The sequence below is a fragment of the Pelophylax lessonae genome, assembly GCF_965119305.1.
Source record: "Pelophylax lessonae genome assembly, chromosome: 9".
In the NCBI taxonomy this organism is placed as follows: domain Eukaryota; kingdom Metazoa; phylum Chordata; class Amphibia; order Anura; family Ranidae; genus Pelophylax; species Pelophylax lessonae.
The window spans coordinates 58175704-58202388 of record NC_138776.1 but is presented as its reverse complement, the minus strand read 5'-3'; the positions used below and the strand labels follow the sequence as shown (position 1 = coordinate 58202388).

The following is a 26685-nucleotide window of genomic DNA, read 5'->3' as shown; positions in this document are numbered from 1 at the left end:
GATCACTTCTCACATAGAGACAGATACCACCACCCCTCCGTTTTACCCTTTCTTTCCGAAGGAGAGCATAGCCAGGAATACCAATGCCCAGTCATGTGAAGAATGAAGCCAAGATTCAGCAATACCAATTAAATCATAGTTCTCCTCATGCACCAGAACTTCCAACTCACCTATTTTGCTTGGTAGACTTCTGGCATTGGTGAACAAACACTTTAATTCATTTTGACATTTTGCACACTTATTTTGCATATTTTTTATTTTGGTACAAATAGTACCATTTCCAATGGTTGTTAACAGTGCCACCTACTGACAGAAGGGAGGAACCGCAGCTAAACCAAACTTATGAGAAAACCCAAATGATCTTAACCACTTGCTCACTGCCCTATATCAGATTTACTGTTACAGGGCGGCTGCGCTGTGCAGGAGCACATATATATATATATATATATATATATATATATATATATATATGTATATACAGTGGGTACGGAAAGTATTCAGACCCCCTTAAATTTTTCACTTTTTGTTATATTGCAGCCATTTTCTAAAATCATTTAAGTTCATTCTTCTTCCTCATGAATGTACACATAGCACCCCATACTGACAGAAAAACACAGAATTGTTGACATTGTTGCAGATTTATTAAAAAAGAAAAACTGAAATATCACATGGTCCTAAGTATTCAGACCCTTTGCTGTGACACTCATATATTTAACTCAGGTGCTTTCCATTTCTTCTGATCATCCTTGAGATGGTTCTACACCTTCATTTGAGTCCAGCTGTGTTTGATTATACTAATTGGACTTGATTAGGAAAGCCACACACCTTTCTATATAAGACCTTCCAGATCACAATGCATGTCAGAGCAAATGAGAATCATGAGGTCAAAGGAACTGCCTGAAGAGCTCAGAGACAGAATTGTGGCAAGGCACAGATCTGGCCAAGGTTACAAAAAGATTTCTGTTGCACTTAAGGTTCCTAAGAGCACAGTGGCCTCCATAATCCTCAAATGGAAGACGTTTGGGACGACCAGAACCCTTCCTAGAGCTGGCCGTCCGGCCAAACTGAGCTATCGGGGGAGAAGAGCCTTGGTGAGAGAGGTAAAGAAGAACCCAAAGATCACTGTGGCTGAGCTCCAGAGATGCAGTCAGGAGATGGGAGAAAGTTGTAGAAAGTCAACCATCACTGCAGCCCTTCACCAGTCGGGGCTTTATGGCAGAGTGGCCCGACAGAAGCCTCTCCTCAGTGTAAGACACATGAAAGCCCGCATGGAGTTTGCTAAAAAACACATGAAGGACTCCAAGATGGTGAGAAATAAGATTCTCTGGTCTGATGAGACCAAAATAGAACTTTTTGGCCTTAATTCTAAGCGGTATGTGTGGAGAAAACCAGGCACTGCTCATCACCTGTCCAATACAGTCCCAACAGTGAAGCATGGTGGTGGCAGCATCATGCTGTGGGGGTGTTTTTCAGCTGCAGGGACAGGACGACTGGTTGCAATCGAGGGAAAGATGAATGCGGCCAAGTACAGGGATATCCTGGACAAAAACCTTCTCCAGAGTGCTCTGGACCTCAGACTGGGCCGAAGGTTTACCTTCCAACAAGACAATGACCCTAAGCACACAGCTAAAATAACGAAGGAGTGGCTTCACAACAACTCCGTGACTGTTCTTGAATGGCCCAGCCAGAGCCCTGACTTAAACCCAATTGAGCATCTCTGGAGAGACCTAAAAATGGCTGTCCACCAACGTTTACCATACAACCTGACAGAACTGGAGAGGATCTGCAAGGAGGAATGGCAGAGGATCCCCAAATCCAGGTGTGAAAGACTTGTTGCATCTTTCCCAAAAAGACTCCTGGCTGTATTAGATCAAAAGGGGGCTTCTACTAAATACTGAGCAAAGGGTCTGAATACTTAGGACCATGTGATATTTCAGTTTTTCTTTTTTAATAAATCTGCAACAATGTCAACAATTCTGTGTTTTTCTGTCAGTATGGGGTGCTATGTGTACATTCATGAGGAAGAAGAATGAACTTAAATGATTTTAGCAAATGGCTGCAATATAACAAAGAGTGAAAAATTTAAGGGGGTCTGAATACTTTCCGTACCCACTGTATATATATATACGTAATCCTGCACTTCTGGGTATAGGGCGCGAGTGTGCATCACCGGGCTGATCAGCAGGCCCCGCAGAATCAATGTCCGCCAGCACCCGCAGATCATTCTGTACACAGGCAGAGCACCAGTCTGCCTATCTAAACAACAACTATGTCAGTACAGAAGGCATGGATCTTGCGTTTCTGTGAAGTAAAAGCACCACCCCCACTACACTGAAACATTAGCAAGGCACATATTTAACCCTTTAATCGCTCCTGATGTTAATCTCTTCTCTGCTGGGGTCATTAGTACAGTGAAAGTGCATATTTCTCTTTCTCCCTACAGGAGTGAATACTAGCCAGAAAAAGAACTTGACTACGCCTATGGGCAGTCCCAGGAGGTATACTCCCCCTCTCTGCTATAGGTACTCACTCTCAGTTTTTTTCTGCCTTGTCAGGAGTGAGGACCTACAGTAGTTCCTTGCTGGGATCTCTGGTGATGGCAATTTTTTCCTTTTAGATAGATTTTTTTTTTTCTTATGGTTTTTTTCCTGCGAGATCTACAATCAACTGCCGGTCTGGGCGCTGTGCTGGATAATCTAGATGCAGTGGTCACCCCAGTCTGACCAGCGAGCGTATGCAGATCTCAGCTCCGCACTAGGTGGGCCACGACATAGCCCCACCGGACGGGGGCTGGCCTTCAAGGTAAACACCTCACGAGGTCGAATATGACTGGGTCTCGGCCTGCGTCGCCGTGGTGAGGAGGTTCTGTCTGGAGTGGTGCCTGCCTGGTATGGTGAGTCCCCCCCCCCCCCCCCCGGAAGGTTTTGGGGTGGACGTGGGCCCCTCCCTGGGACAGTCGGACCCTGGGTTCCCCTCCTTCCCGTTAGGCACTCCCCTCCTCTGTGCCTGGTGGTCCCTGTGGGTTATCTAGCCCAATTTGTAGGGTCCCCTTATTCCTCATGGAGTTTTTGGAGCACGTTTCCCCACCTGACCCCCCTCTCAGAGGCCGCGGGGCCCTCCGGGTCCTAACCATCCATTGATGCACTGACACCGGTTCTGAAGTCCTTTGTGTCTCTGGTGGAGGTGACTTTTGGGCGGTGGGCTAATAAAAAGTGCCCCTGCCTTCCCCTGCCTCATCTGTCTCCTCAGATCCTGAATCTGATTCGACCACTGAGGATGTGGCCCACCCTGAGGGGTCTTCATGCCCTGATTTCTCAGTTAGTGAGGATGATTCCTCCACACCTGTAGCTGCCCACGAAAAGGCGCTGGTGGACGCACTGATTTTGTCTGTGCGTGAGACTTGAAAAATGAAGAAGCAGCTGGTTCCCTTTAGCACTCACAAGCCATCTAGGGTGGCGAAGAGGTTTCTCTTTCCCTCCCATTTTGACAGATTTGTCGTAAAAGAGTGGGAATGTCTGAAGCATTCCTTTGTGGTCCCTAAGCGATTTGCAATGAGGTACCCTTTTGAAGAGTCACTCCTTAAAAAGTGGACTGTTCCACCGGTGGTGGATCCCCCAGTTTTCGAGTTAGATAAGGCAACCATGATTCCGGTCCAGGAGTCTCCGGCCTTTAAGTATCTGGCCGTCAGGAAGACGGAGGCTGTGGCCAGCAGTATGTTTACTGTTATGGGTTCTGCACTTAGGCCGGTGTTCACCATTGTTCTAGTGAGACAAACTCTGACCGAGTGGGCCAAACTGACCTGGAGGGTGAGCAGCTCCCCCCTACCTTTGCTGAGCTGGCAGACCAGTTGGTCCAGGGGCTGCAGTTTATCTGTGATGCCTCTTTAGATGTGGCTCCCCTGCTTTCTAGACTGTCTGTTTCGGGATTGGTCCTTAGGCATGTTTTGTGGCTCAAATGTTGGTCTGTGGACCAGACCTCTAAAAAAGCCTTAACTGATCTTCCTTTTCAAGGAGATCACCTGTTTGGAGCTACCCTGGCTGATATCATTAGGCATCTCACAGGGGGGAGAGTACTTTTCTTCCGCATTCTTGTAAGGGTAAGGAACCTTGTTGAAGACTTGGCCCGTCCTTCTCAGCTCACAAGATGTTTTTTCACCCCTCAAAGTTCAAAGCCCTTCAAGGCCTCTTCGGGGGGATCCAAGCAGTGGCGGCCTGTGCATAGGGGGCGCCAGGGCGCCGCCCCCCCCCCCTAAAAAAAGAAAAGAAAAAAAAAAATTACAAAAAATCGATAAAGTTTTCAAAAAAAAAAAATTGTGTTCGCCGGCCTATGTGGAGGCTGTGGGGGGGTGGGGTTTACGACCCAGAAGAGGCGCCGATTGGCTGCCTTCTGGGGCGTAACCTGGGCGCAGGGTACAGCGCTAGGAAACCCCTACTTTCGGAATGTCCTGGCTGTGATTGGTCCAGTCTCCAGCCTGGACCAATCATCATCCAGGACATCCGATGCTGACCCGTGACCCCGCTGACGTCGCGTACGTCAGTCACGAGTCAGTGCGGTGGACGGACGGGCACAGCAGAGCGGAGCCTCGGAGACTCGGAGAGCAGACCGGACACCGGAATCGGCTTCAGAGAGACGGACGACCCGACCAGGCAGTCACCTCACCAGGCCGCAGCCGCGCAGCATCTCCAGAGGAGTGGAGGTCATCTGGACTGGAAGAGAAGACTCGATCACCACCGGTAAGTGAGCTGTGGCGCTCTGCAATCATTGGGGTACAATGCTGGCGCTCTGCAATCATTGGGGGACAATGCTGGCACTCTGCAATCATTGGGGGACAAAGCTGTGGCACTCTGCAATCATTGGGGGACAATGCTGGCACTCTGCAATAATTGGGGACAATGCTGGCACTCTGCAATCATTGGTAGACAATGCTGTGGCACTCTGCAATAATTGGGGACAATGCTGGCACTCTGCAATCATTGGTAGACAATGCTGTGGCACTCTGCAATAATTGGGGGACAATGCTGTGGTGCTCTGCAATAATTGGGGGACAATGCTGTGGTGCTCTGCAATCATTGGGGTACAATGCTGTGGCGCTCTGCAATAATTGGGGGACCGTGCTGTGGGCACTCTGCAATCATTGGGGGACAATGCTGTGGCGCTCTGCAATAATTGGGGGACAATGCTGTGGGCACTCTGCAATAATTGGGGGACAATGCTGTGGCGCTCTGCAATCATTGGGGGACAATGCTGTGGCACTCTGCAATAATTGGGGGACAATGCTGTGGCGCTCTGCAATCATTGGGGTACAATGCTGTGGCGCTCTGCAATGATTGGGGGACAATGCTGTGGCGCTCTGCAATCATTGGGGGACAATGCTGTGGCGCTTTGCAATAACTGGGGGACAATGCTGTGGGCACTCTGCAATCATTGGGGGACAATGCTGTGGCGCTCTGCAATAATTGGGGGACAATGCTGTGGGCGCTCTGCAATAATTGGGGGACAATGTTGTGGCGCTCTGCAATAATTGGGGGACAATGCTGTGGCGCTCTGCAATCATTGGGGGACAATGCTATGGCGCTCTGCAATCATTGGGGGACAATGCTGTGGCGCTCTGCAATAATTGGGGGACAATGCTGTGGCACTCTGCAATAAATGGGGGACAATGCTGTGGGCACTCTGCAATCATTGGGGGACAATGCTGTGGCGCTCTGCAATCATTGGGGTACAATGCTGTGGCGCTCTGCAATCATTGGGGGACAATGCTGGCGCTCTGCAATCATTGGGGTACAATGCTGGCACTCTGCAATCATTGGGGGACAATGCTGGCACTCTGCAATCATTGGGGGACAAAGCTGTGGCACTCTGCAATCATTGGGGGACAATGCTGGCACTCTGCAATAATTGGGGACAATGCTGGCACTCTGCAATCATTGGTAGACAATGCTGTGGCACTCTGCAATAATTGGGGGACAATGCTGTGGTGCTCTGCAATCATTGGGGTACAATGCTGTGGCGCTCTGCAATAATTGGGGGACCGTGCTGTGGGCACTCTGCAATCATTGGGGGACAATGCTGTGGCGCTCTGCAATAATTGGGGGACAATGCTGTGGGCACTCTGCAATCATTGGGGGACAATGCTGTGGCGCTCTGCAATAATTGGGGGACAATGCTGTGGGCGCTCTGCAATCATTGGGGGACAATGCTGTGGCGCTCTGCAATCATTGGGGGACAATGCTGTGGCACTCTGCAATAATTGGGGGACAATGCTGTGGCGCTCTGCAATCATTGGGGTACAATGCTGTGGCGCTCTGCAATAATTGGGGGACAATGCTGTGGCGCTCTGCAATCATTGGGGGACAATGCTGTGGCGCTTTGCAATAACTGGGAGACAATGCTGTGGCGCTCTGCAATAATTGGGGGACAATGCTGTGGGCGCTCTGCAATAATTGGGGGACAATGTTGTGGTGCTCTGCAATAATTGGGGGACAATGCTGTGGCGCTCTGCAACCATTGGGGGACAATGCTGTGGCGCTCTGCAATCATTGGGGGACAATGCTGTGGCACTCTGCAGTGATTGGGGTACAATGCTGTGGCGCACTCTGCAATCATTGGGGACAATGCTGTGGCGCTCTGCAGTGATTGGGGACAATGCTGTGGCGCTCTGCAGTGATTGGGGACAATGCTGTGGCGCTCTGCAGTGATTGGGAACAATGCTGTGGCGCTCTGCATTGAAAGGGGCTCGCACGCTTAACTCTGCATTGATGGGGGCACGGAACAGTTGCATTGAAGGGGGCACGCACGCTGAACTCTGCATTGTGGGGGCACAGAACAGTGTTTATTGCATTGAAGGGGGCACAGCACAGTGTTTATTGCATTGAAGGGGGCACAGCACATTGTTCATTGCATTGAAGGGGGCACAGCACAGTTGCATTGAAGGGGGCACAGCACAGTTGCATTGAAGGGGGCATGCACGCTGAATTCTGCATTGTGGGGGCACAGCACAGTGTTTATTGCATTGAAGGGGGCACAGCACAGTGTTTATTGCATTGAAGGGGGCATAGCACAGTGTTTATTGCATTGTGGGGGCACAGCACAGTGTTCATTGCATTGAAGGGGGCACAGCACAGTGTTTATTGCATTGAAGGGGGCACAGCACAGTGTTTATTGCATTGAAGGGGGCACAGCACAGTTGCATTGAAGGGGGCATGCACGCTGAACTCTGCATTGTGGGGGCACAGCACAGTGTTTATTGCATTGAAGGGGGCACAGCACAGTGTTTATTGCATTGAAGGGGGCATAGCACAGTGTTTATTGCATTGTGGGGGCACAGCACAGTGTTTATTGCATTGAAGGGGGCACAGCACAGTGTTCATTGCATTGAAGGGGGCACAGCACAGTGTTTATTGCATTGAAGGGGGCACAGCACAGTGTTTATTGCATTGAAGGGGGCATATCACAGTGTTAATTGCATTGAAGGGGGCACAGAACAGTGTTTATTGCATTGAAGGGGGCACAGCACAGTGTTTATTGCATTGAAGGGGGCACAGCACAGTGTTTATTGCATTGAAGGGGGCATGCACGCTGAACTCTGCATTGTTGGGGCACAGCACAGTGTTCATTGCATTGAAGGGGGCACAGAACAGTGTTTATTGCATTGAAGGGGGCACAGAACAGTGTTTATTGCATTGAAGGGGGCACAGCACAGTGTTTATTGCATTGAAGGGGGCACAGCACAGTGTTTATTGCATTGAAGGGGGCACAGCACAGTTGCATTGAAGGGGGCACACACGCTGAACTCTGCATTGTGGGGGCACAGCACAGTGTTCATTGCATTGAAGGGGGCACATCACAGTGTTTATTGCATTGAAGGGGGCACAGCACATTGTTCATTGCATTGAAGGGGGCACAGCACAGTTGCATTGAAGGGGGCACAGCACATTGTTCATTGCATTGAAGGGGGCACAGCACAGTTGCATTGAAGGGGGCATGCACGCTAACTCTGCATTGTGGGGGCACAGCACAGTGTTCATTGCATTGAAGGGGGCACAGCACAGTGTTTATTGCATTGAAGGGGGCACAGCACAGTGTTTATTGCATTGAAGGGGGCACAGCACAGTGTTTATTGCATTGAAGGGGGCACAGCACATTGTTCATTGCATTGAAGGGGGCACAGCACATTGTTCATTGCATTGAAGGGGGCACAGCACATTGTTCATTGCATTGAAGGGGGCACAGCACAGTTGCATTGAAGGGGGCATGCACGCTGAACTCTGCATTGGGGGGGCACAGCACAGTGTTTATTGCATTGAAGGGGGCATAGCACAGTGTTCATTGCATTGAAGGGGGCACAGCACAATGTTCATTGCATTGAAGGGGGCACGCGCGCTGAACTCTGCATTGAAGGGGGCATGTACACTGGTCTCTGCATTGAAAGGGGGCATGTACACTGGTCTCTGCATTGAAAGGGGGCATGTACGCTGGTCTCTGCATTGAAAGGGGGCATGTACACTGGTCTCTGCATTGAAAGGGGGCATGTACGCTGGTCTCTGCATTGAAAGGGGGCATGTACACTGGTCTCTGCATTGAAAGGGGGCATGTACACTGGTCTCTGCATTGAAAGGGGGCATGTACGCTGGTCACTGCATTGAAAGGGGGCATATACCATCTCCTGTACCATGACCCGTGACATGCCTATACCATATCTGTGCCATGCCTATACCATCTCCTGTACCATCACTTGTGCCATGCCTGTACCATCACCTATGCCATGCCTATACCATCACCTGTGCCATGCCTATACCATGACTTCAAAGTCACGCAATTTTTTACTGCGTTTTTTGACGCGAAGCAATACCTATTACATTTTTCTTTTTGCGCCCCCCCCAAAAATTTTGAGCACCAGCCGCCACTGGATCCAAGTGACCTTGGTCTGGCGAGCCGAGAGCGGGATTCTCCAAACACGCGGACAAGGCTCCTTCAGCATGAAGATGCGCCTGGGGTGGGGGGATGTCTTTGCTGGTTCCCAGACCCATGGATTTCCCTTGTGCAAGACAAGAGGGTCCACGAAGTGATACAGTCCGGCTACAAGATCGAATTTCGTTCTTACCCTCCGGAAAGATTCTTTCTTCCCAAAATGCATCTGTCCCTGGACCGACTATAGGCTCTTTGGGGAGGTGAAGTCCTGTTACTTCAGGGGGCGATTGTCTTGGTTCCGACCTCGGAACGCTTCCAGGGGTCCTATTTGAACCTGTTCATGGTCCCAAGGAAAGAGAGCATGGTGCGTCCAATTCGGGTTCTCAAGGCACTGAACTACTTTGTGCGGGTACAGAAGTTTAGAATAGAGTCCATTCTCACGGTGGTAGCATCCCTGCATCAGGGGGATTTCCTTGGCTCTATCGATATCAAGGATGCATACTTACATATTCCAATATGTGTCTGTCACCAGGGCTTCCTCCGCTTTGCCGTGGGAAAGGAGCATTTCCAGTTTGTGGCGTTACCCTTTGGTCTCGCCTCCGCTCCTCGGGCCTTCACAAAAGTGTTGGCCCCGGTGCTGGCATTGTTATGTCAGCGGAGGATGACCTGCAAGCGGATTCCCTTACTGCGCTGGTGGACAATGTGGAAATCACTGTACGGAGGGAGTTTGACAGGCTTCTGAATTATCAGAAGTCTGCTCTGGTTCGTTCCACAAAGTTGGACTATCTGGGTCTGACTCTGGACTTGGCTCTAGCCAGAATATTCCTTCCTCTGGACAAACTCCAGAAATTGCATGCTGCAATTCATCTCCTGCTGTCCAGCATGCCATGGCTCATGTCAATGACCAGGGGGGCGCAAGAAGTATTTTGGCAGCTTTGGAGGTAGCCGGCATTCTACGGTGGGCAGAATGCTTCGTTCTGGCCCTCTCTGCCGTACAAATTCCAGGGGGGGAAAACTGGCAGGTGGATTATCTAAGTCGGCAGGTGTTGGACTAAGGGGAGTGTTCCCTTCATCCAGAAATGTTTCATCAGTTGTGTCTCCGGTGAGGCACCCCCAAGGTGGATCTGTTGGCATCTCAGGTCAACGGAAAGGTGCATAGGTTTGTGGCACAGTCACGGGAGCATCTGGCAGACGCCACAGACATGCTGGTAGCCCCATGGGGCCAGTATTATCTAATTTACGCCTTCCCTCCTCTCCAGCTTCTGTCGAGACTCTTGCGCAGGATCAAGGCAGAAGGAATTTCGGTCATTCTAGTTGCTCCGGATTGGCCTCTTTGGTCTTGGTACGCTGACCTAGTACGGCTGGTCGCCAACGTACCTTGGAGACTACCTTTCAGGGAGGATCTGCTGTCCCCAAGGGTCAATCTTCCATCCTGCTTTACAGTCACTGGCTTTGACGGCTTGGCTGTTGAAAGCCAGGTACTGAAGGATTGAGATTTCAGTGATTCCAACTCTGTTAAAAGCTAGGAAGTCTACCTCTAGTAAGATCTACCATTGTACGTGGAAAGCTTACATTTCATGGTGGGAGTCGCTTTTTTTCATCCTCGCTCTTTCTTGGTGGCTCGGATCTTGGCCTTCCTTCAACGGAGTGAGTTAAGCAGAAATTGGCTTTGAGTACCATCAGGGGCCAGGTGTCGGCCTTGGTGGTCTTCTTTCAGCCCCTGTCCATCGTTCCTTCCAAAAGTTGTCTGATTTCCATTTGAATGAGGACATTGTGTTGCCTTCCCTGTGACCCAGGCCGAAACATCCTAGGGAAATTGCGTTGCATGCCCTGGATGTGGTTCAGGCTATTCGGTTGTACCTAGCAGCTATGGAGTCTTTTAGGAAGTCAGACTCACTATTTGTGCTTACGGATGGGCCTTGAAAAGGACAGGCCGCTTCTTCTGTGACCATTTCCAGATAGATCAGACAGACAGTGACTCAGGCCTTTTCAATCAAAGGTCAGGTTCCTCCTTTCCCTGTCAAGGTGCACTCGACTTGGGCATTCAGTGCTTCCTGGGCCTTTCGTCATCAGGCGTCAGTGACGCAGGTTTGCAAGGTGGTCACCTGACTGCTGCCATTACTAGTAGAAAAAAAAAATACAAAAAAAAAAAATTAAAATGTTCCATAGTTTGTATATAATATAACATTTGTGCTATAACTTTTGCACAGAGATTTCAAATGTGATTTTACCATTAAAGATGAAAAAAGTTGGGCAAACTGATGCTTGGGCTGAATATTGGCTGTTCGCCCCATTTGGGGAACACCCGAATTTGCAGGGTGTTCGGTAGGAGTGCTGCACAGTGCTTTCTGCGCTCTGATTGGGTAAAGTTTTGCCCAATCAGGGCACAGTAAAAGCTGGTTGTTAAGTAGTGGGGCCGAAAATACGGCCGCTGTGTCCTTAACAACTGATGAGTCATCAGCTGTCAATAGGCTTTCCCGCGTACAGCTGAATAGAAAAAAAAAATTGCCGGTAAAATAAATATTTGAAAAAAAAAAAAGTGGGTCTGGTATGGATTTTAAGAGGAACCCCACGCCAAAATGTAAAAAAAAAATGTCATGGGCCCCCCCCAAAATCCATACCAGACCTATATCCGAGCATGCAGCCTGCCACCCCAAAGAACCTTGTCCCCATGTTGATGGGGACAAGGGTCTCTTCCCCAAAACCATGGTCGGTGATTGTGGGGGCATGCGGGCGAGGGGCTTATCCAAATCTGGAAGCCCCCTTTAACAAGGGGTCCCCGAGATCCTGCCCCCCCCTCATGTGAATGAGTATAAGGTACATAGTACCCCTACCTAATAACCAAAAAAAGGGTCAAACAGTTAAAAAAACACAGAGACCGTTTTTGAAAATGGTACAATGAGTTTTAAATGCTTCCTGGGAGTTAAGGAAACTCTATTCACCTATCTTGGACCTGTTTTTTATTCCCAATCTGGCCCTGCTGGCCTGCACAAAGTCCTGACCTCAACCTGATAGAACACCTTTGGGATTAATTAGAGCAGAGACTGCGAGACAGGCCTTCTCATCCAACATCAGTGCCTGACCTCACAAATGCGCTTGTGGAAGAATGGTCAAACATTCCCTAGACACACTCCTAAACCTTGTGTACAGCCTTCCCAGAAAAGTAGAAGCTTTTATAGCTGCAAAAGGTGAGCCAACTCAATATTGAACCCTACGGACTAAGACTGGGATGCCATTAAAGTTTGTATGCCCCCCCTTTGTCCTCTGCTCTAGATATCCCTATTGTTTATTTAATCCTGTATCTTGACTAGTTTTTTAGTTTTGTGCTATGGTGCTATGGTTTGCTGACAAATTTTGGGATGTTGGTTTACACCATGCTTGCTGTCATTCTCACCAAAAAAAAAAAGTTAATCCCAATTCTTTTGGTAATATAGTGTATGTTGACTCCTCTCTGCCTTTTTTTAACCCCTAAGCATCACACTCTGTTTTGGGGTGGTTGCAGCACAGCCCCATTCTCTCACTTGGGTCGCATTAGATGAGTTACAGTGTCCTCTAAACATGACACGGTTTATTTCCTGCTGCAACATATGTACACCCCTGGCTGCTACCTTTTAAACATAAAGGGTTAGTTCACCTTTACCAAAAACTGCCTATGCAGGTAAGTGGTGCCTGTAGATCAAAACAAACTGTGTAGCTTTGACCAAGGTTGAATAATACCCTTGTTATAGGTGTAGGCTGTATATGTTCCCAGAGTTTGCATTTTCCCATCCTGTCTTGTTGCTAGGGCGTTGCTAAGGGTATTCCCCTCTGTTAATGTTCACCATCATCATCACTGGAGTGAGCTGCTTCTCTGATTCAAACCCACTCACATGCCATTTCCTTCCCCTGACGCAGTAGCACTGAGCTCACCGTTTGGTAGCTCAATCCTGTCATATGGTGGGGGTTAAAGGTAATAGCTGTGAGTGACCCTTAGCAACGTCCTAGCAACAAGGCAGGACAGGGGAATGTCATCTCTGAGAATTATTCAGTCAGGCTTCAGAAGGTATCTAAATGCAGTGGCGGCCGGTGTGTTGGGGCGCAGGGGCGCCGCCCCCCCCTATCCAGGCGTCCGGCCCCCTAATCTACATGCGGGGCGCCGGACGCATGGAGTTCAATGGGCTTTTTTTTTTTGCATCACCTGATTAGAGCCAGAGGCAGTGCGCCCCGAGCCCGCCCATTGTGTGACAATAGCGAATGAAAATTCGCTATTGTCACACGGATCCTCCTCCTGGCCAATCAGGAAGCGGGTCAGATACGCGCTTCCTGATTGGCCAAAAGGCAAACCCCATGCCATTGGCTGGGGAGGAGGCGGGAGCCGGGAGGACTGAGGACTCCAGGAGATGCCGCCACGCCGGGGAACTGAAGCCGCAAGCTGCCGCTGGATATGAGAGGTTTAGCTGACTTCCCGAAGAAAGCTGGAGATCAGGTAAGACTTGCTTGTGTAGCATCAACTGAATAAATGTCCTGGCAATTCTGACTACCCTTGACTTCAAGAGCAATCATTAACAGGCCACCGGATAAGTTTAAGACAGTCTAGGGAAAGCAGAGTGTCGAACCTGAGAAAAAAAGGGCTGATGTCAGTGCAATAAAAGTTCAACCTAGGAAGCTTGCATAGCTCATGAGGTTATCACAGTTTTAGTTCAGATGGATGAATGTGGGATGGTGCAGAGGTAGCACTTCTGCAAAAAAGTGGGTTATTTCAGCCAGTGCACTGGACACTCTGGGACTTCCTCTTCCTGGGCATCTGTCAGGTACGCAGTTTTAATTGGTGATTCGGCTGAAGGGGGCACGCTGGTCACTGCGCATTGAAAGGGGGCACGCTGGTCACTGTGCATTGAAAGGGGGCACGCTGGTCATTCTGCATTGAACGGGGGGCACGCTGGTCTCTGTGCATTGAAAGGGGGGCATGCTGGTCACTGTGCATTGAAAGGAGGGCACACGGGTCACTGTGCATTGAAAGGGGGGCACACTGTAGTCTCTCTGCATTGAAAGGGGGCACACTGTGGTCTCTCTGCATTGAAAGGGGGCACGCTGTGGTCTCTCTGCATTGAAAGGGGGCACGCTGTGGTCTCTCTGCATTGAAAGGGGGCACACTGTGGTCTTTCTGCATTGAAAAGGGTCACGCTGTGGTCTTTCTGCATTGATGGGGGCATGCTGTGGTCTCTCTGCATTGAAAGGGGGCACGCTGTGGTCACTCTGCATTGAAAGGGGGCACGCTGTGGTCACTCTGCATTGAAGGGGGCACACTATACCTTGATTACTGAAGGCCCCTTTCACACTTTTGTGACCTCAAAGTCACGCAATTTTTTACAGCGTTTTTTGTCACAAAGCAATGCCTATTACATTTTTCTGTTTGCGCCCCCCCCCCCCCCCCCCCAAAAAAAAATTTTGAGCACCAGCCGCCACTGTCTAAGTGGCCTACACCTGCATAGGCAGTTTTTTTTTGTAAGGGTGAACTATTTCTTTAAGGGGAGCAGTTGGGGGGGGGGGTAAAAACACAGCTTTCCCCTGAACACAATTGTAAATGAGCCCTTATTTACGTTTTTTTCACAGAAGGTAAATAAATAGGGAAAATAAATGTTTTCATCCAAGATTAACGTAACTTTCACCCAAGATTCGTCAATTTTTCAAATCGAATCCTATGTGGGGTAAGGAGAGAAGATGAAAAATTTGATGATGAAATCAATATCGTCCAAATCACTCCACTCAATCCTACCCACACATGTCCATTGGCTGGTGGCTCCCTGTCCAGAAGACATCTGTCTGTCTAAATTACAATCCCCCCCCCCCCCACAAAACTGAAATCTGGTTGCTACGGGTTACGGTGCACTGTGCAGTGCTCTGGCAGGCAGACAATAATATGTAGAAGGCAGTATCCCATAACAACCAATCAGGAATCATCTTCCCCCTTTTCTGACTCTGGGATTCAGTAATCTGGTTGCTACGGGTTACGGTGCACTGTGCAGTGCTTTGGCAGGCAGACAATATTATGAAGAGAGCGGTATCCCATAACAACCAATCAGGAATAATTTTCCTCTCCTCTGACTCTGGTATTGTGCAATCTGGTTGCTATGGGTGACCCCTTATCACCATGGTATCAGTACAGGAAGTGGTGTTGTCACTGACAGCTACCAGGCATCTTTCATCTGCATAAAAGGGAGACCGTGACACACGTTGCTATGGATACTATTGAAACTTTGGGGTTGATTTACTAAACTGAAAAGTGCATATTCTGGTGCAGCTGTGCATGTTAGCCAATCTGCTTCTAATTTCAGCTTGATAAATTAAGCTTTGACAATGAAACCTGGAAGCTGATTGGTTTCTATGCAGAGCTGCACCAGATTTTGCACTCTCCAGTTCTAGTAAATAAATCAACCTGGTGGTGTGACCTATAACACCAACCTAATAAGGGCCCCCACCTCCGTCGGCTCCCCCAAAGAGGATAAAGAGGACTTGTACTGTGATCATGGCAGCCACCTAGCTGGTATTGTACTGGTCTGGCCAGTAAATATGGGAAATGTTGGCCATGTTACTAATAGGATAGAGATCTCACAGGTGGGATATAAGAGACACACAGGGGCCACCAATGGTAAAAATACAGGTTCTTGGCTGTCTCTGGTTTCAATACTTTCCCAGTCACTTTTCCAGAGCAAGTATGCTGCAAGTGAAGTCAGAACATATAAGTCCGTAGTTGTATAAAATATCCAAATATAAATATATAGGGGGCTCACCGACACTGGCATTTTTGTTCACGGCCCGTGAGACATTCCAGAGTTTCTCTAGCAGGACGTCCGTTTCGGATTGGTCGCTTCCAGTAGAGCGCTCCAGCCATTGGAATAAGGGGGCCCCAGCAAAGCTGTACAGCACCAGGCAGGTGATCAGGCAGAGGTGAGGGAAGAGGGTCCAGAAGAGGTGGTCACATCTCCGCTGGCACTTCTGGGACATGATGCAGCGGAGAGGATCCAGAGAGGAATGATGGTTGAGTATAAGAGGAGATTATCAGCCAGAGCCCCCCCCCCCCCCCCCTTGCCGCTCATCCACTCTGTACAGTGCAGCTCCCAGTAGGGACACACCAGAGTTAACAGCTCCATTACTGTCTATTGATCTGTAGAGTGGAAAGAGCAGCGGCGGAGGAAGAGGTGGGGGGGGGGGGGGACAACTTTAGTGTATCGCAGAAAGTTCACTTTCTCCTGTGTTGTGTCACTAAATCAAATAGTTGCTATGGGTTACCGCACTTTGCAAATCAAACGTTTTATCCAATCTCTCAGGCTTCATTCACACTTTGCGATTTGGAATTGCGGGGCAGTATCGACCCAATTCCAAATCGCATGCCGGTTGTTGGACAACACATAATACGCATTTGGATGCCATTATCCCTTAATGGCAACCTAAACGTGTAACAATTCTGCTGCTATTATTGCACGCCAAACCGATTTTTTCAAAATTGCGTGAAGCTTGTCGCTTAACCCTCTTAGCGGTATTCCCGAGCATGGCTCGGGGGTTACATTTCAGAGTCAAAAGCGGTAACCCCGAGCCACACTCGGGGTACCGCCAGAAGCATCGCTGGATCCTGTAAAAGAGGTTTCTTACCTTGTCACCGGGATCCAGCGATGTGTCTCGGCGGTGTCTTGCGGCGGATCTTTCTCCCGATCGTCTCTGTGCCCCGGCTTCCGTCTCGTGCAGCGTGACGTTCGCAGGGGGGTGGAACCGGCGGCAAATTCAAATGTAAAAACACACTAAACACACTGATAAAATTCAAAATAAAAAAAAAATCACATTAGTTTGCCCCCAGTGCCCTTTCCTGCAGTTTTACTGTACTTTTTAATGTAAATATATATATATATATATATATATATATATATATTGACTACAGGTCACCGGTCACGGAGCTGAAGATAGTGGAATAGATATTGATTCAGTAGATGATATAGTGCCTTCAGGGCATTAAAGGGGCAAAGTTCACCACCGGAGGTAACATCCCCCAGCGTCTTGACCCCTCTAGACTCCCAGATAGCAGGATCAGGAATCGAGGCAAAATGAGGGAACTTAGGACTCCACCACAGGGGGGGAGGCCGGGGACACACTAGTCACTCCAGGCTCCATCAGAGCCCGCATATGTTCCCAGGCTTTGATGGTGGAGCGCATCGTACCCGTCAGTGGAAAGTTAGCCTTGGAGCCCCGATGTAAAAGAAGACGAAGACTCTCATAGGAACCCAAAACAGCCGCCTCCAGCACTGTGGCAGAATCCCCATTGTCCCCACGAAGCCAGCGACGCGCAACCACTCCCTGCCCAGCCAGAAAATATTTGTAAAGGTCAGGCAAGGCAAGACCCCCTTGACCCCAGGGTTCCTGTAACACCTGAAGACCAATCCTAGGAAGGGAGTTACCCCAGATAAAGGAACCTATCAGGCCATGGACCCGGCGGAAAAACGAGCGGGGGACCCACACCGGGGAGTTCCTGAGAAAATACAGAAAGACAGGGAGAAGTTTCATCTTCACTAGATTAATGCGCCCCAAAACTGACAAGGGTAGGTCTCTCCACACTTCCTCCTTGCGCTTAAAGACATCTAGCAACGGCAGAAGATTAAGAGCAAGGTAATCCGCCACCCTAGCCGACACCCTGACTCCCAAATAGGAGAACTCAGTAACCCCTTTTAACGGCAAGGAACTATCAGCAGCAGCAATAGCACCCGGATCCATTGGTAGCAAGGTAGATTTATCCCAATTAACCCTAAGGCTAGAGAATTTGGCTAAAGTATCGAGGATATTAAACACCGCACGCAGGGAGGTAGGGTTTTTGTATTTATTGAGAAATATTGGATGGGAGAAGGGAATAAGTGGGATACTCCTTTTGCTTAACTATGCACAAATTGCTAGGGACAAATGAAAAATGCAGAGTGGCGCTGACTTGACACTGGCTAGATTCCGGTCAACGGCGGTTGACGCTGGTTAACGCTGTCATGCTGCCTGTTAACTCCAAACTGACTTTGGACTGCTTCCTTGCATAAAGAAGTCCTCTTTGAGCTCCCTTAAGCACTCCTTGCTGATGTAGCTACTTGTACTAGTGCTGAGCTGCTCAACACTTCAGTGCCCACACCAGCGCCCCCTTTCACTCACTTATCTTCAGGGCTTGGACACTGGCACCTCAACACTTCAGTGCCCACACCAGCGCCCCCTTTCACTCACTTATCTTCAGGGCTTGGACACTGGCACCTCCTTTACTAAGCCTTCCTCTACTGGTTAGCTGGCTCCCGGATCCCTCTGACCTTCTGGAGTGGTCCTCTCTCCTAACCAGACCCCTGGGCGGTTTCAAGTACTCACGACATTGTTTTTCCCCAAAACTTCTGCCCAGCAGCTTCACTCGGTCCACAGCACTCTGGATCCCTCTCTGCAGCCCAGCTCAACCTTCGTCCTATAGGCTGATTGCCCAGGACACCCTCGCTTGCTCTGACAGAAGGAGAGACAGCCATCACCCTCCTCCTGGGACTCTGCTTCCCGCCAAAGACCCTCTGTCGCATGTTCCCTCAGACTTATAACTCATCCCAGGGCGCATTATGGCAAACTCTGTCCACTGACATAGCCATAAGCCCTGGTGTTCTATTGGCTAGGTTTCCTCCACTGTCCAATAAGAGCCCTCATTGGACACAGTGGGGAGACTCCCCAGGCTCAATAGGTCACACCTGGAAACATGTGACAGCCCAAATAAATGATCAGGCCCCCCCTGATATGCAGACAGGGCCACCTATATGCTTTTTCCTAGCACCTACCTAGGAGGGTGCTACAGTTGCATAAGAAAAAATCGCAGCAACAAAAGGCCAGTTTGTTTTTGCGTGTTCCTGTGCATTCCGGTTTTTGGCAGCCCAATAAATTCAATGAGCTGCTAAACACACAGGAAGGCACAAAAAGTACTTTTGCAAATCCCACCACACCAAACCATGCACCATGTGGCTTGGTGGTTGCAACGTGCTGCATTTGTGTGGTGCCAGTAACAATGGCACCCGTGCACATCTAGCAAGGGCAATGCAGGAAATGTGCTTTCACGTACCGCATTCTGGTGTGAATGGGCTGTAAAAGTTGGCTTGTAAGCATTTTTGTAACACACCATAATGTCCATCAGCAAGGTGCGTTTGGGTGCTGTTCATTCTGCATCACTCTAACCTGCATAACGCACATTATAGTGCACTGAGGTCACATTCACGTCACCGCAGCACTATGTCCCGAATAGACTCTAAATGACTGTGTTTGTAATTTAAAAAAAAACAGTATAAGGGAAAAGGAGTGGTGCAAAAAGTGCTTATAGGTCCAATTAATCTTCTTTAGCGTATTGAGTCTTTATGATCTGCGTAACTTGGGTTGTGCCCTTTGCCAATGTACTTGACACAGCACTATAGCACTACATAGCCAGAGAGAAGACATCACTATTAAAAACTTGCAGCTCTGCAGATATCTTGGTCTCCCTCCCAACCCCCCAGACCTGGTCACTGGAATATACATGAGCCCCATTCCTCCACACGCATGCATTTCTTCAGTTATTTGCTGGTTTCCAGGCCTATGCCAAAATGATGCCATAATCCTAGGGGTCTTCAGGACAGGAGGAGGGATTTTCTCAGCTAAGCACACTTGCATGCCTAAGATAAGGGCAGATGGATTCCAGGGAGTAAATGCAACAAGACTCATCTGCATCTGGCTGCAGCTAGAAATGCTTGGGGGTGTTTTTTACTGTGATTGGGTGAGGAGTTTGCTAAAATATTAAAATTAAAAAGTGTTTTTGGTTTGTGGTGCTTAGATGCAATGTAGTTCCACTTTATTAAAGTAGAACTGAAGTCTTCTTTAACCATTTGACCTCCGAGAGATTTACCCCCCTTCATGACCGGGCCATTTTTTTGCGATACGGCACTGCTTTACTTTAACTGACAATTGAGTGGTCGTGCGACGATATACCCAAATAAACATTGTGTCCTTTTTTCCCCACAAATAGAGCTTTCTTTTGGTGGTATTTGATTACATCTGCAGTTTTTATTTTTTGCGCTATATAAAAAAAAAAAAAGACCTACAATTTAAAAAATATATATATATATTTTGTACTTTCTGCTATAAAATACATCAAATAAAAAAAATTTAAAAATCAAATTTCTTCATCAATTTAGGTCAATATGTATTCTGCTACATAGTTTTGGTAAAAATAAAAAATCCCAATAGGCATACAGTAAACCCCCCTCCATTGCGGGGGTTACGTTCCGGACCCAGCCGCGAAAAGTGAAATTCCGCGAAATAGAAAAACCCTATTAAAATGCATTGTAGGCATGATTTTTTTACTGTCACTGTACGTGTAGAAGCATTTTAAGGTCTTTAAACACACTTTTAAAACAATAGAAACTCATTTAAACACATAAAAGATACTTAGAGACAGAGCAAGAGCTATGAAAAACACAAAAATCTTTCATTTTTAATGATTTATATAGTAAAATAACATTACAAAAAAAACCGCGAATTACCGGGACCGCAAAAACTGAACTGCGATGTAGCGGGGGATTACTGTATATTGAAAAAAGCAAAAGTTATAGCGTCTACAAACTATGGGATATTTTTATGGAACTTTTATGTTTATTTTTTTTTTAAAAAGCAATGGCGGCGATCATTGACTGCGATATTGTGGCGGATAATCTGGACACTTACTGACACTTTTGACACTTTTTGGGGACCAGTGACACTAATACAGTGATCAGTGTTAAAAATATGCACTATCACTGTACTAATGACACTGACTTGGGAAAGGGTTAACATCAGGGGCGATCAAAGGGTTAAATGTGTTCCTAGATGGTGTTTTACTAAATTGTGGGAGGTGCTTTTACTACGGGAATGCATAGATTCGTGTTCCTGCTTTGCAGTAACACAGGATCAGTGCCTTCCCCACTGACTGACAAAATGGCACTCTGCCTTGTTTTCATAGGCAGACTGCAGTTCTGCCTGTGTAACGAACAATCGATAGGTGCCAGCAGGCATCAAGTCTACGGTACCCGCTGATCGGCTCCTGCTGTGAATAATCACATCAGGATAGCGGCAGCACACATGCGCGCCCCCAACCCGGAAGTGCTAGATCGAGTACTAGGTACATGATCCAGTTGCCGCCATATATGTACAGTATACGGTGGGTAAGCAGTTAAGCAGGCAGGCAGTTATTGCAGAAGATATATGCAATGTCTCTTTTGAAATGATATGCACCTTCCTGCCTGCTTGCGGCAATCACCAGCATGTAACCTAAGCTGTGCATGTGCAGCTCAGCTTACAGTGGAGGGCTGATCCCTGTGTGCCAGGAAGACTGGCTCCAGCACATGCACAGTAGTGATGTCCTCCTCTATCAGCCAATATAGATAGCCAAAGACGGGCACACAGAAGAAGGTGCCGTCAACAGCGATGGATGGGGCCAGTTGGAGGAAAGGTAAGTAAGAATCCCTTTAGTTCTGCTTTAAAGCGGTATTAAACCAAAAACCAAGAATGTAATATATTTCAGCTTACCTATCATAAGATGTGGTGGCTGCATTAGTTTTTTTTTATTTTAGGCTTTTTTCCCCTCTGTTTTCACCTGGTGATCTGGCCAGTAACACACCTCCTGTATTAGAGCGCCTCTACTCTGGATGAAGAAGCACAGGGAGCACTTTTGGACAGCGGCATTGTCAGTTTAGGGCAGCCTTTCTCAACCTTTTCAACACAGAGAAACCCTTGAAATACATTTCTGGTCTCGGGGAACCCTTGCATTAGTGTGACAGTCAGTGGGAAGAATGCTCCTTACTCTTGTCATCATTGGGAAGAATTATTCCCTTACAGATAGCTAAAAGAAACAATGGTGTCATAGGGACCGTATCTGAGAGGCAGAAATTGCCCATTGCTCAAGGAACCCCTAGCAACCTCAGCAGGAACCCTAGGGTTCTGCGGAACCCTGGTTGAGAAACCCTGGTCTAGGGGGAGTGAAGTGTTAGATGTACTAGCAGAATTAGATAGACTAACACATTGAAGCCAGGGCCATCTTACCGAATGGGCGCGCTAAGCAGTTGCCCAGGGGCTCCACTTGCCCGGGGGGCCCTACCTGCCCAGTCACCCAGCCCCAGCCAAGCATTAGTCCTGTGTGCATCCCGCAGCCGAACTTAGCAGGTGGCAAGCGCCTGTCAGCCCTGTGCTGCTGTCAGGCCACTTGGGCTGTGGAGGGGAAGCCCACATCTGCAGGAATGCCTGTCCGGCTCTGCGGTAACAGGCACACACAGGACAGTCAAGTCTGACTCCCGTCCATGTGTGTGTTCACCGTACCCAGCCGCCGAACTTGGAAGCTGTCATTAGCCTGGCACTGCTGTACCAATAAATATCGCCATATCGATAATTTGCATTTGTATTCTCGTGGGTGATTGTGTAGGCGGGGCCCCAGTGCACTGCATTACTCGGGGGCCTATAATGCTCTTAAGATGGCACTGTTTGAAGCCAAACATTATAAGCAGTTATAGCAACAGTTTTTTTTTTTTTATTTGGGATAAAGGTTTTATATAAATAAATGAAAGCTGATAATTATAAGCACCCCTGTCAGTGGTAAATGGCTTGTGTCAACCCACAAATTGCTACATCTGCACGGAAGCTTGTTCTGTTAAAAAACAACTGAGGCCTCATTTACCCTTGCTTTTCTCTCTGATGAGTGATCCACATTAGGATTGCTCCTCAGAGAGCATTACACAGGTGCTGAGGAGGCTATAGCCGACCGCAATGATCATTGTGTTCTGACAGCTGGGAAACCTCCCACTGTCAGAATACAAAAGCTCCACGGAAGAGATTCCCCCATCCACACTGACTGTGTTAATGGGGCAATCCAGCCATTTTCTTTCCTTTTAAAAAGGAGTTCCCCATCAAAAAAAAAACAAAAAAAAGTAACAGTCAGCAGCTACAAATACTGGAACTGCTGATTTTTACTATTAGGAAACCTACCTGTTCAGGCATCCAGCGGTGTCCTCACCTGAGCCGATTCTTGAATCAGCTCCCGGGTGCTGTTGCCGCCATCTTGGCTAAGGGATTTTTCTACTGCGCTGTCTCGATAGGCCAGCTTCGGGGGGGAAGAAGGAGGGGCCAAACTTTTAGCTCACTTCACTGTAGCAAACTGAGCCGGAAGTGGGACCCGTTCCTTTTCAAATCCTGGTTGCTTCCCCCTCAAAAGGTGCCAAATGTGGCAGCAGAGAGGGGGAGAAGGCAGACAAACGAAGCTTCCCCTTTTGGGTGGAGCTCTGCATTAACCTGTGGTTGAAGAAAAGAAAATCAATAACCTCTTAGCGCCGGCCCCTTCCAGCCCTTTAAAAGGTTTCTGAAGCCGGGAGGCGGCTTAAGATCATGTTACTGCTGTGATTGGCTTTCATGGTGGTCACGTGGTCTAAAAACAAGGGATTGGGAGCTTTCAATTAGGGAATGGTAACTATACTAGGAGCATGCAGCGCGTGTGCTCTCTGCACAGGTGTATATAGCAAGTCATGCTAATATGCAGCCCCTCAGTGCTAAGGATCAGGTGCTGAGAGGGCACATATGGCTGGCGCCAAGGGGTTAATGTATGGGCAGCCTTAGTGTAATTTCCATACGTGTGGGATTCCTCCAGAAGCTGGAAATCTCTTCAGTAGAAACCACTACTACAGAGATCTCCACTAGCTTCCGGGTCTCGTGCCCAGGAAGTTGCTTGCTTGACACATCCACCATTTGGAGAAGATTTTGTATTTGTCAATGAATGCAAAGCAATTTCTGATTGGATGGGGTGGAGAGACAGTGATATGACATTCTCCCCCTCGTCCAATCAGGGAACACTGCATTATTTGAGAAAATGTTCCCCAAATGGCTCCCGCACTGAGTGAGCAACCTCCTGTGTTCAGTAACCATCAGGGCAGCCGCTCAGCACAGCCAGCGTTGATCACAGCAGTAGGAGTCATTTCCAGCTTACCTGGAGTTCCCATGACTATGACACATAGATACTTATATTGGTCCAACCAGGAACAATGTAAATATGCAAAAATGTCCATACCTGGTATAGAGAAAGTGCTGTCAGTACCTATAAAGAGGGTGTGTCGTACTGCGTCAGTGCTGGGCCCCGTAGTGCGGTGGGGGGGCGTTGTAGAGCGCAGTCTGGAGAGGAGCCATATCTTATCTCATCTTCAGTAATACATTATCTGTGAACGGGAGATCCAGGAAATGCTTTGTACACAAATATATTAACGGTACTGGCTAATACATCTCCAACCATTATGAAAGGAGTATACAGTACATACAGATATATATATATATATATATATATATATATATATATATATATATATTGTGAGGTTGATTAGCTCGGTGGCGGGCGTGGATGACCCCTTGGGGGGATTCGTTACACAGGGAGATAGCCGAGAAGTGGTTGCAAAAAACAGTTTGGTTTATTCATGCAATTTTCTTCACCAGACTGCAAGCGTCAAAAACATCCAAAATAAAATAAAACACAAAATAAATCCTTGCCACTGTGGGTGGCTACCTTCTCACACACAGGAACTTATCTAAGGAAGTCTGTCCCCAACCTACTGTTGGGCAGACTTGGCTGATCATACAGCAGACTATCAATAGTCCATTTATTATCTCTTCACATAAAGAATGTCCCTTTTCTCTTCACACAGCACATGTTCATTGGACTTTCCTTTCACATAGAAAACATCCATTGTTTTTTCTCTTCACACTCTTCACATAGAAATAGTTCATTTTCTCACCTTGAGAAGTCTTCACACTTTTTACCCTCCTCAGCGCACATCGCTCCAGGAGGTCTTCCCCATGCTCACACAGCTTCAGGGGGCACCCATCTGACTGTCCTCCTCTACTCACACAGCGTCAGGAGGCAGCAATCCTTAGACTTCCTCTGGACAAATTATAGAGGCCTTAATTGCCTTATTCTGAATAGCTGACGTCTGTTCAACGTCCTTAGACAGATCTGGCTACCTCTGCAGCCGACACCCTATAGTAATTGGTGAATTTTCTAAACCAGGTGGAAATGTATCTCCTGTCTGTGACTACATCCACAGATTTACCTGACTTCCTGTCACATACCCCCCCTCTTGTTTCAACCCTAGGGTTGGGACACAGTTTTCCAGGCACACATGTGTCAGGCACTGCTCTTGACTCTCACTGATAAGCCTCTTAGTATCTTCAAGCTTCAGGATGAAACTGTTTCTGTCATCTTCATTGACAGATTTCTCATAAATGCCACACAGTTTGTCTCTTATCTCATATACATCTTCTTCAACTGCATTTTTGCCATTTCGCTCCTTCTCAAGTTTGTCCTGCATAACCGTCTGTCCTATCCGCCATGGAGGACCGTGATCCATAGGCAACTCAATTGTGCTAGTCTTAAAGTCTTCTTTAAACATTCTTGAGCCGCCTCTCTCTGCAATCAATAAATGATTTCCACAAAACTTTGAGAACCTCTGCTTCACTTGGCCTTGTTCCAAGAAATGTCTGTACTTTATCAACTTTCCTTCCACCATCATATGGGTCAAAGGCAGTAGCTTCATTAATTAGCCGTAGACAGTTGAACCCTGCGATCTGGGTGGTATCCATTACAGACCTCCTCTCTGCATCAGTGAAGAAGCATGGAACTGCAACACAGTCTATTACATGTTTCTTCAATGCACTTTCAACTATTGCATTACTTTTCCCTTGTAGCTCCTTTTCTTTATCTGAACTCCACATGGAATGTATCTCAAGATCACGATCAAACTTCCGCCACCTGTCTTTCACCAGTTCCATTTTGGAAATATTCCCTGAAAGGCACTTATTCATTTGCTTCACGTTTTCACCAACAGCCTTAATTTTCTCCACTAGGTGGTGTTTGCTTTTTTCTCCAAGCCTTATATCACTTGCTTTAGTTTTCTCCACTAGGTTTTCAGCCTGAACTGAGAAATCATCACATGATCTCTCACACAGCTCCTTTGCCTGCTGAAGTTCCAATGATACACCCTCCAGTGCTTGACGTCTCCGAAGGAACTGTCTAATCCAGAGGGGTGCTTCAAACAACATGTCATCAAATTTCTGATGCTCACTCAGGACAGACCCCAAAACACAGATCCTTTTATAAACTGCATCAGGCACACTATCCCCTCTTTGGGACAGATCCTCGGTTGCCTGTAATTCCTCTTCAAGTTCTTCCAACTGAATCTTCATCTCTTCTACTTGCTGTTCTAAGGCTCGCTTAGACTTTTCTAGCTCCTGAACGCTTTTCCCATCATCATCCTTGGAGCTGACCAAATCTTCCATTTCTGTACGCAGCCGTTTGTTAACTCTTTCTAGTTCAGCCTTACACTCTAGAGCTTCCTCCAAGGAGCGAGCCAAGAACAGGGCTTTGCTCTCTTTATCACGCGCCTCCGCTGCACGGTCGCGTTCTTCTGCATATTTTGCAGACACAATCTTCTCCTCACCAAGCATCTGATCAAACTTCTTTTTCACATTTTCAACATTCTCTAATGAACCAACGCTTTCTTCCATGCGTTTTTTCATATCCGCTATCTGAGCTTGCAGTGTTGCGACTTGCTCTGATAGGTTTTTCTTTGCTTTCTCCTCCTCTTTTAATTGTTCCAGGAAGCCATTTTTCTCATCTTCCATTTGTTTGAGCTTTGTGCTAAAACTCAGCCTTTGACACCTCTCTTCCTGTAAGAGTTCCTGCGTGTCTTGCAGCTGCGATTCCAAGATAGAGAAATCTTT

General features: G+C 47.8%; 1 protein-coding gene across 1 annotated transcript in view; it reads right to left on the bottom strand.

The window, feature by feature from the left end:
* KCNK18 (potassium two pore domain channel subfamily K member 18) overlaps positions 1-15894 on the bottom strand; it is a gene marked incomplete at its 5' end in the record, with an annotated part of 33817 nt that extends 17923 nt beyond the window's left edge. Inside the window, one exon of the mRNA XM_082269215.1 lies at positions 15681-15894. Within this exon, the coding sequence (XP_082125341.1) occupies positions 15681-15894 (214 nt within the window). The remainder of the gene's footprint in view (positions 1-15680) is intronic.
* Between the last annotated feature and the right edge of the window lie 10791 nt (positions 15895-26685).